Raw genomic sequence first — 11,845 nt, forward strand, 5'->3', positions numbered from 1 at the left:
CTTCAGGATACCATGAATAGCAAGGAGTTATTAACACCAACCATAAAACACATTATATTCCAATAAGATTTTATCAAACCAGAGTAAATAAAGTAAATGATATCATATGATCTGCCTAGGTGTTTGAGTGGAAAACTTAGATGATTCTGATTTCTCTCTTTCATTTGATCTCACGTCCAATTTCAAAGGCATGTCCCAAATCTATTTGCTCAATTTTCATTTTTCCACATAAGTATAAAGTTACTCTACTTGGATAACTATATTCATTAGTGCCTAAATGTTACACTGGTTTCTCTCCATAAATCGTCTCTCATCAGATTCTATCCAAATGTAGACCAGTTTATGTGTCTCTTCTGTTTAAAACTCAGTAGTTTCCCACCTAAAGGTAAATTGGAAAACCCCAATTCTGTATCATGGCTTAGAAGTCCTTACATGGCCTGTGATTTAGCCCCTGCCTACCTCTCTAACTCCTTTCTCACTCTGGTCCAGACATGCTGGCCTTCTTAGATAACACAACGTGCTTAATTCTATCCTACAGCTCAATCCTTTCAGCTTAAAGGTAATTCCTTAGAGAAGCCAAGTATTATGGTCTGAATGTGTTTCTTAAAATGTGTGTGTTGAAAGTCAGTTTTCCAAAATGATTTTGTTGAAAGAAAATTGGTAGCAAACAACAAAATAAGACACTAATCAAATCATTACCATATCAATATATCTGTTACCCATAGCTGATAATTCTTAATGCCTCAAATTTTATCTTCTGCTCCATTACTTTGATAGCCACCTAACCAACTCTAATTTACCTAATACCAGCCTATAGAAAGTGCAGGAGGGGTATAAAATATTTATGTGTGTGAGTTTTTCTCTAGAATATGTGGAAATCTTCATTTCTTATAGTTTAGAATAGATACGGAAGAAGGGGACAAGCTAGGTCAATAAAATGTTACAACTCAATTTCTTTCACATCCTCTCTGAACAAGTTATCATATTTGTGTCCTCTATTTTAAGAGGATTTAAGCAAAGTAAAATACATTTACTAAATGAAGAGTACACAAATATTCTTATTGAGGCTAGCAGTGGAATAAAAATGGTCAAAGTTCCTTGACATTTTTCCAATCAATGAGTGATGCATGTTTCTCCTCACAGTGAATCTGGGCTGGTCATCACTGCTTTGACCAACAGAGTATTATGGAAGTGCTGCTATGGCACATCTGGGTCTGACCTTCGAGAGTTCTGGGAGTTTTCACTGGTGGCTCTTGGAGTTGAGAACCACCATGTAAAAAGTCCAACTACTTTGCTAAAGAACCACATCAGGAAGTTCTGAGACTACTCGAGGACAGAGGGGCCTAGATGATCCTAAACCTTCCAACCAACCCTGCCAAGGCAGCAGGCATGCAAAGTCATCTTGGGCCCTCTAGATCATCCAGTTATCACGTAAATACTGTGAAGTGCCATCAGTCAACCTCATGAGACAGAAGAAGCACCTAGTGTAGTCCCAAACTACAAAATCATGAGATATGATAAAAATATAAATTAAATAAAAATTAAATAAAATCTTAGAGTACTAAGTAGAATGTTTACTGTTTGAGTCCTCATTTTATGAATTGTTAGCTACCAGCAATAGATAACAATAGGATATGAATTAATATAACGTTCATTTAATTAAACATTATATTCATGTAATTCAAAAATCAATGTTTAATGAGAAAATAGCTAAACTTTACAAAGGAAAACGTACTGACCTTACAACTGCATTTGTTGAAGCATCAGCATCTGAGGCATTTACCAATAAAACATCTGTTCCAGTGGGTGCATCCTCAGGAATTGTTGTGAAATACGCTTTACCGGCAAATGTGGGGACATTGTCATTGACATCATCTACTATGACGCTGATTGTTCCAGTTCCAGTCAGGGCAGGGGATCCTAAAAAGAAAAGAAAATCAAATCTCAATGTTTATAAACAAAAAATAACAAATTTAACGATAATTAGCTGTAGACAGAATTACTAAAGAGAATTCAGGAAACATCAAAGTAAAATTTCTGAACACAGAAGTGAGCATTTTAAATTTTGTTACAAGAAAAATATTTTCATTTGTGAACTAGAATTTCAACTCTTTCCTAGTAACTCTGCATGAAGAGTATATGTCATGCTCTTATTCTATTTTAAAGGTGCTGATTCGACAATGTAGAGCATAACAATATCATTTAAATGCCACAAAAGAAGCACTGCTGGTAATTTCTCTGAAATTACATTAAAATAGCTCAAAGCCAGATTTGAAGAATACCCACAGGCATGGAAGAGCTGGCCAACTAACAAGGCAATGTTAAAAACTGGACTCTCAGCTGTAACTATCATTGTTACTATCGCAAATTCAAGAGTCTCTGAGGTATTTAAATCCCTTTCCCATACTAATCAACACCTGTCAGTGGGAGGGAAAAAAAGCTTCAAGTTTTATCTCAAAAAGTGTTATCTTCCACGTGCTAGAATAGTTTTATAATGATGAGCTAACTCAGAATCATTTGTGCTGCTTCTATTTAAAATTCAATGTAATGTGAAATGATTCATTTTTATTTCCTGTTTCAGCTGTTATCAATATACGGTGAAAAGCCAACATTTGCCAAACACTTAGGTCACACTATCTGTACTACACAGAGTTAGCAGACTCATTTTGTGGTGAAGGCTAGAGGCCATATTGCTTGGAATTCTGTGTGTTGTCCCCATAACTGAAAGGTAAATTATCTGCCACTGATTGTGTTTTCAAAACCGTTTTTCAAACTCAAACTCTTCTAAATAGAAACAACGAAGATCCATTTAACTGCATTTATGTAAAATAAAATAAAGCCCAGATACTCTCCTTTTCTGCCAAAGATACTACTTTACCTTCAATAAAGTGATTTCCCTTAATATGATATTTAAATCCTACTTAACTTCACCATTCGATATTTTGTAAATAAAACCATTCATTCATTTATTTGTAAAATGTTTATGGAATGCCCTCATTATCACAGAATGGCTTTGAGATTCACAACCTTACAATATTATTTTCTAATAATCATGTGATTTGCTGGTGTTTCCTTTACCACTATTCAATCGTTTTTCTACGTTCTTAGATTGTAATTACTCATGGCCTAGTACCAATGAGCTTTTATGCTCAGATGCATGTATAGGAAAAAAAATCAACAGACGGAGAAATTATGGAATGAAATGGTTTTGGAGATCTGTTATTTTTGTGAATTCTAGGTTAGATGAAAGCATGTGTATACCCGGTTGAGCAGAGCACAATAAAGAACCACGATACCTCCCAGAAAATGATGCAATTAAATTTAGACTGCACACTCATTATTGTTGCCATATATATATACACACACATACATATATATGTAAAATAAGACATTTTATATTAAGTATTTCATTTAAAGTAACATTCAAATAGTCAGAAAAATTTGACGTTTAAGAAATATCTAAAAAGTTAATGTAAAGTTTATGACTGCAGAAATCTTACCTATTAGTGTGTGATTTTACATTAAAGGGAAAAATAGCCCTCAATCTATTGGTAATATACATAATGAACTATAAACTTAAAAAAAAATTAAATGCCTTTTTAGTACTTGCTTACTGTAAGCAATGGTAAAATTATGCAACAAATATTTCACACACACAACAAAATAGATATGAATATAGGATACAATGGAGAAACACATCAAATAAGACTGTAAAAATTCTGTGCAACATATTAAAAGAAATATCAATAGCAGTAAATACTTGTTTAGTCCTTAGATATGCATGCACTAGTTTAAGAAGTTTACATAAACTGTCTTATCTAATCCCCATAAATCAGCACTGCTGTCATCTTCATTTGGTATATAAGTAAGCTCAAGTTTAGAAAGTTTAAGTAGTTTTTTCAAGGCCACAGACCTAGTGAAGAATGTCACTGAGATGTGACCCGGGTAAAGCAGACCTAGAGTCTTTACTACTGGCAAGAAGCTGGATGGTACTGCCAGTAGGGGGAACAGTGCTGCTCCCTGTGCTGCTTTGGGGGTCTGGATAAGCAGTGCTGTCGCTGAGCCTAGAAGAGCACCAGGCAGGAGGTGGAGAGAAGGCCCAACAGGGAGGACCTTCACTACTGGCCAGATTAAGTTTGTGGGACATTTGAGCACAATAATCTTGGCATAGATTTTAAATTTCTCACAAGCAATATATTCAGGTTAAAATAAATATTTTGGAGTGTGTTGTTGAGTACCAATGTTTGGCTTACATTTCTTGAATGTGTGTTTCACTATATACAATTTTATGAAATGGAAGTTAATGCTATGAATAATGTTAGTAGAGTTCCCACCAGTTGTATAAAAAAAAAAAAAACTGAGGGAATATGTGCGCATTTGTGTGAGCAAAAGGGGGTGCCATGGAAGAGAGAGAGACACCAAAGGAGGGGATATATTAATCAAGGTTCCAGAGAGGCAAAGGATGGGAGGAGATGCAGAGTTCTTTAATCTCTTTTACTGATATTTCACTGTACTCACTAAAAATCAGTCTTCATCTGTGAAATGAGAATAATAATAGACTCTATCCCAAAGGGGTATTGAGAAGAATGTAATGTGCTTAGGACACTACCTAGCACATAAATTATATTCCATGTTTCTCATTGTTCTTCTGGTACTTGTTTTAGAGACCAAAGAACCCACAGAAATTGAAATATGAAAAGTCTACTTTTATTATATAGTTTTCTGTATTACAGCACTCAGGATTCCGCCCCTTCCCCAAACCTTTCAATTCAGTCTTATATTATTCGGGAAAATATTTTGAATCATAATATATCTCAATGTTTCACATGTGGTAAAAATACATGAGACATTTAGCTCTCTAAAAAGTCACAGTTTTATGGAAGACACAGTAAATTGGACATTTTTAAATGTGATATTTTAAGACTTACAGTGAGATTTCAAGAAAGATCTGGATATTTCTGATACACACATTGTGCTATAATTAACAATTAGAAAATAAGTTACTGCCAGTCAAAGTCTTTATATTAATATTTGGTATTCTTAAGTGTCTGGTGATACACATATGGAAAACCACATTAAATTATGACTGACTCATTTGGACAAGAATATGTGATTTCTTTCTTCGCCTGTAAACCATATATTATTGTAGATACATTTTCTGAGTTAGAAAGCAAATGCTGGAAGCAGTAAAAAACGAGCCGTTTATTACAGCAAGTTCAATCTCACTGTGTTCATACCAAAGAATATCATCTTATTTTTCCAGATGATTTTCAAAGCACACAAGTGACAACAGACAGTTCTGGCTTGAGGATCATTTGTTGATCCTCAAGATTAGCGAATGATTCTCAAAACTGGCAAACGATCCTTAAGCCAAGATCAGCCCCATAGGTGATTCTACATCTACATGAGTCTGTTTTCGAGCCAAGAACCTTCTCCAGAGTCCCCTTTTTCTCCCTTTATAATCAGCCACAACCCACTTCATAAGCTCTCGGAGTTCTCTTCTTATTTATTTATTTTTTTCCCCACCTTAAGAAAAGTGAAGTACAGTTTCTGCAACTGTCTCAACTTTCTTGTTGCCCCAGGAAATGTGCACACAAGTCTTGTTAGTTTTTTAATTTTTTTCATAGGAAACCTTACAGAAATTTTGTTCTATATTTCTAAGCCTTTTATTGAGATTTAACTAACCTGAACTTTGAATCCTGCGTCCAATGTGTTTGACTATTATTTTTGTGAATGGCGCTTACCAACTCTCCAACCCACTCCAACCTCTTGCTTGCTGACTGATAGCATAACCTCCAAATTAGCTTTACGCAGAAAAATGAAATCAAGGGAGAAAAATGGAATGCTCCTTAATTTCAAGTGAATCTTATTTTCATTGCCTTTGTGCCAGATGAGTGACACAAACTCCCTAGTCCTTGGCGACCACAGATCTTGGCACTTCTTTTATGTGCTAATTGAATGAAGATGCTGTGTTTTTGTTGTTGCTTTTCTGTGTCTGTGTGTTTGCTTTTTTTTTTTTTTTAACTTTTTTTCCTTTTGACTGTGTGGAGAGATCCTCTGGAGTACTACTGTTTCCCACCATGTAGTGGATACACCCTATTTGAAGTGCTGCACAATGCTTACTATTACTTTATCTTCCATCCAAATCTTTCTACTGCCTCTGGGTTGTCAGATCCAACTGCCTATTTCTTGGTCTGCTCTTGCAAGTTACTGAAGAGCCTCAACATTAGTGTGTCAAAAACTGAAATCAGAGTCATTATCTGTAAACCTTGCTTATATGTTTATAACTAAATTGAAATATAGGCACGTGCCACCACACCTGACTAATTTTTGTGTTTTTAGTAAATACATGTGTTGTACATATTTTATTGAACACATTTGATACCAGATCTATACACGTATTGCTTATATGTTTATAACTAAATTGATTATAGGCACGTGCCACCACACCTGACTAATTTTTGTGTTTTTAGTAAATACATGTGTTGTACATATTTTATTGAACACATTTGATACCAGATCTATACATATTTTATACACGTATTGCTCATTTAATGCACAGATGCCACAAAGTAGGTATTCTTGTTTAATTTTGTTAACCAATTTAAGACCCAAAGAACTTAACCAATTTCCATTTAGCCACAATAGACAGAAAGCCAGTTTTGAATTCTTAAAAAAAGCTTTTCTAAGTTAATTAAGCTCAGATAAAACTATGCTACTCTTATTGCAGATGTTTCAATCTATATTATTACAATTATCAACATATTCCACTCACATCCTATTAAGTTGTAAGTTAATTGAAAACAGGAATAATTATGTTTAATTAATTTTTATATTAACCCATAATGCATACCATTAGGTCTTGTGCTCTGTCTGTATTAACCTTTTCTCTCATTTTCTATATGAAAACGTGGTCTAGTGATTACATGGATGGAAGTTCCAATAATTGAACACTTCTAGAAATATACAGTCTAGGACTACAGTCTTATAGTCTGGGACTTAGCCTAAGGCTGGGGTCAGAGAACAAGACTACAGACAAAGGTCAAAGTTTTGCAGATAGTGTATTACTTAGAAACAGAAGGTCCCAATTAAACATGAATCCCATGAGAAGAATCAGAATACTAGGGCCAATGTTTAGCTCAAATAGATCTGATAATGATGAATTATATAGGTAGTGGCGTAGAAGGGCAAAATTGTTCAATTCCATCTGGGATTGATTTATGAAAACCAGATGCAATCACAAAGAGGCAGGATATAATGACACAGGCTCCTGATAGAGGACAGTGAGCCAATAAAAGGGGTAAAATATACAAATAAAAATTAAAAGTCAAGGTCTCAGAAACTTGTAATTGTAGAGGTTAGGAAGATGCAGTGGATATTTGAATTAGAAGTCAGAACTCCAGTTAAAAGTCAAAAGCCTAATTACAATTAGTAGTCAGATGAAAATAATTTCAAATTTAAATTTGTAAAGTTGTATGCAGTGTGTGTACATATGTATGCATATATGTATTCATATATATACATAAATATAAGATAAACATGGATAAAGTGATAAAACTTCTTCAGTTTTTAGAGAAAATAGCCAAAAAAGAAAACCCACATTCTGAATGGTGTATCCTAAAGTTTACACAAACCAAATTGTGCACACACACACACTCATGGGGAGAGAGACAGAGAGAGACTGTACACAGTTATTCTTCCAATTGTTCTTGATACCACAGTTAACCCTGGGCCTTGTGTGAGTCACATTTTATACTCTTAAATATGAAAAACTATTAAACTAAAAACTAGCATTGCCTTTAAGGCTGGTAGCTTAATCAGCTCAAATATATTAAATGAAGTACAAGAAAATTTAAAATAAGACTTTTTTTTGAGATGGAATTTCACTCTTGTTGCCCAGGCTGAAGTGCAGTGGTGTGATCTCAGCTCACTGCAACCTACTCCTCCCAGGTTCAAGAGATTCTCCCGGCTCAGCCTTCCAAGTAGCTGGGATTATAGGCACGTGCCACCACACCTGACTAATTTTTGTGTTTTTAGTAGAGACAGAGTTTCACCTTGTTGGTCAGGCTAGTCTCGAACTCCTGACCTCAAGTGATCTCCTGCCTCAGCCTCCAAAAGTGCTGGGATTACAGGTGTGAGCCACTGACCCCTGACCTAAAACTTAAAATAGATTTAAAAAAGAAAAAAGTTTCAGGTAACTGCTCTATCAGAAAATACACAGATAATAAGTGTAATGAATGAGTTTAAATGATTGAAGTTCAAATGTCAGGAAGATTATATTTTTTATGTTAGCACCTATAAATTAAAAATACTTCTCTAAAACTTCAAAAGCTATTCAGCAGAAGTAGAATTTCTGCTTAACTTAACTCTGTCGCTTTGCAACAAAGCCATTTTCTTTCTTGACATCAAATATTTGGTGAATGGGTCCCCTGACTAGGGGTATGTTTGTTGTAATAAAGTATTAGCTTCTTTTTTTCCCATGAAATAAACTCATTTTTCTCACAGTAAGTAAGCCATCCACTAAAAAATGTACTGAAATTCAGCCATCCACTGAAGATTATGTGGTTAGATTTAAATTTGAACAACAACAAAAAAATACACAAAACAAAACGTATGTAACATTTTAAATATTACCAACAGCTCTGTATTTTACAAATTTTATTTTATAAAATAGTGTATTGCTGCTAATTAGTTCTCTATATATGCTTATATAAATTAGATATATACACACTTAAATAATTTGATTTTTTTCATTATTTTTGCATAGGAATCTATCAAAAACACTGTATTTCCTTAAGATAAATTACATAATAAAAAAAGCATGAAGTAAAACTAAAATAATGAATTTAGTAAAGTTATGACAATGTCACTGAAAAATTACACAACAAAGCGAATATAATTAATCATTAAACCATGCACTTAAAAAAATTGTTACAATGAGAAATGTAATGATAATTATATCTTATCACAATTTTTAAAAACTATAAAATAAAAAATAATAATAACCAAATATTTTATGCCTACAAAAAGCACATTATGAGGAATTACTATTTGGAGGACATTAAAGAAACCCAAAATTCTCAACACAGTTATTGAAACTCTGAAACACTAGAGGCTACCACCTAATTTTAAACTCAACCTACCTCTGCCTGCCTCCTGAGTGAAAATATCATATTATATATTTAAGAATACTTATCAAAATAATCTTTAAAAAGAATTGTTTTAAAAATATAAAATTAGAAAACTTCTTTGAAAATAATAAAATCCTCATAATGAAATCAGGTTGGTTTTGATTTTACATAATCTTTATCACTCAGTTTATATAAATTTTATCATAAATATTAAACAAAGTTTACTGCCATTTCAAAGTTTAATTTACTTTGTATACTCAGATTTATAGTTTACATGGAGTAAATGAATAATAGATTGAAACTATTTTATCAAATTTCAATTCTATGGAACCTGATGGCAAGTTTAGCTCTTATTCAATAGAATTTTGGAAATTAAATGTTTTTGGAGTTTTATCTTAAGAAAACACAAATAAAATTCTATGTAGAAATATTTTTTTTCTGACTAAAGAATAGCTGATTTAAAAGAATGCTATTTAAATAAATGATTTAGAATAATACTTAGATCACTAACAAACTTCATATAAAGTCTGCTACAGGTAAGAGGAATTAAAACAATAACTAATTATCAACTTTGGGAACAAGATTCCCATCTATAACAAATATGCCAGTGGAAATAATGAAAGCTACCCTAGACTCAAAAATAAAAGTAAGTCAAATGCATTTCATGTCCAGTAATTGAAGGCAACTGTAGCACGATTTGATTTATAGAATTATTGGGCCCTTAAACATTTTCATGCAATTTTCATTATTAAAAATGTTCATCATAACAGACAAGGCAAACTTTTCTATCATACATTCCCACAAATAATATTGACAAAATGTGATCTTTCTGGAATATTTAAAAACAATTATCTTCAGATGTAAAATGTCATATTACACAATTCTGACCTCTCTTTTGATTACAGAGCCATTTATAATGCAATGACCAGCTTCAAATAAATAATGTGACAGACAACATTAATTCAAAATGTTATCAGGTGCTCACCAATAAAATAAAGCATGATGATCAGTCCTTTTAGCTTTTAGCATTAACTTTGCAAAAGCAGCATGTTTCTCTCCATTAAAAAGAAAATTTCAATTCCTGCATAAGAATGAAATTTATTCCCTTTCAGTTGAATGATAAATACCCTTAATTAGAAATGCTAATAACTGAACTGTTCCCTGAAGACCTACTATGCTGACACATAAATACTTCATAACTAAACTTTTGTGCCAAATCTGGAGCCAGAATCTCTATATTCCTTTAGTATAACAGACTGTGAATTATCTATAAAGGACAAGGGATAACATATTTAATTTGTGCACAGATTAATCTCCTACCCACAAATTCAATGCAAACATACAGCCCAACTGACTGTATTGTCTATGGAGGTATGTGTATATCATATGTATTGTATATTCATAGTATAATATCTAAGATTTCTTTGCACTTTATACTTAATAAAACCCTTGGATACACATTTTTTTTTTTATTTATGGAGTGGAATAATGCTATGATTTCTAATTTATGAATATTATGACTTTACCAGGTATTTTGCTTACAGAGAAACACAAGATATTTTGCTTCCTAAAACAATGTTCTCTTTAATATAAAAATAAAATTTAATCCAAAGAGAAGAAATTCATATAAACATAGTCTATATAAAACAATATGGTAGACAGGCTGACATTTGGAAATTGGTAAATAATTGTTAAGTAATCATCCCCTGTGAAGTGAATTGGCCTCAAATCCTGCAGTCACTGAGAAACAGGTGAATGGGCACTACAAGTTGTTTATCTTTTATAACACAAATTTTTGTTGGTTGTTTTATAAATCCATAAAATTGAGATACTAGTGCCTAACTTTCAGGGCTATTGTGAGATTAAATGAGATAATATAGTGCATATTCTGGACCTTACAAGCACTAAGTGTGCATATAATGAATATCATCTAATGTTTATGACTTCCTGCGATGTATCTCTACTTGAATGTCTTCCCTGAGAACTAAACTTTTATATTTAACTTTCTACTTGACATTGCAATTAGTTATATTATTTCAAATGTAGTATGTCCAGAAACTAAGTTTGCTAATTTGCCCTAAAATCTTTTTTCTCCCCATCTCCAAATTGCTCATCCCAATATTCTAGTATTCGGGCCTGATTCATGCCTTTTTGTAGCTTTCTATACTTCCAATACTATCATCAAGTCCAAAGATTTAACTTTCCAAATGGGTAAAATATGTAACTACTTAACACTCTCTAGACAGTTAATCTGCTTTATTTAACTGCATCATGTTTCATAACACTCCCAATCTATATATTATATTGTTTAATTTCTACTGTCTATTTTTGTGATTGTAATGTAAGCTGTATAAAGACAGAAACCGCTTCACCAGCATATCTTCAGGACTTAGAATAATATCTGGAGTAGAGTGCTCCATAAACATTTTGTGAGAAAGCAATGTTCAGAGACTTGTTGTTTTAGACATAAAGTCTTTGCCCATGCCTAAGTCCTGAATGGTATTGTCTAGGTTTTCTTCTAGAGTTTTTATGGTTTTAGGTCTAACATTTAAGTCTCTAATCCATCTTGAATTAATTTTCGTATAAGGTGTAAGGAAGGGATCCAGTTTCAGCTTTCTATTTAAGGTTAGCCAGTTTTCCCAGCACCAATTATTAAATAGGGAATCCTTTCCCCATTTCTTGTTTCTGTCAGGTTTGTCAAAGATCAGATGGTT

The 11,845-nt window shown here is 32.9% G+C and overlaps 1 protein-coding gene across 3 annotated transcripts in view; it reads right to left on the bottom strand.

Annotated features, from left to right (window-relative positions):
* Window positions 1–11,845, bottom strand: part of FAT4 (FAT atypical cadherin 4) — a 204,101-nt gene that overhangs the window by 73,449 nt on the left and 118,807 nt on the right. For all 3 annotated transcript variants that reach the window (XM_011978240.1, XM_011978239.1, XM_011978238.1), the window contains exon 7: window positions 1,740–1,920. In XM_011978240.1, the coding sequence (XP_011833630.1) occupies window positions 1,740–1,920 (181 nt within the window). The remainder of the gene's footprint in view (window positions 1–1,739; window positions 1,921–11,845) is intronic.

The sequence above is a fragment of the Mandrillus leucophaeus genome, unplaced genomic scaffold (assembly GCF_000951045.1).
Source record: "Mandrillus leucophaeus isolate KB7577 unplaced genomic scaffold, Mleu.le_1.0 Scaffold191, whole genome shotgun sequence".
NCBI classification, from domain to species: Eukaryota; Metazoa; Chordata; class Mammalia; order Primates; family Cercopithecidae; genus Mandrillus; species Mandrillus leucophaeus.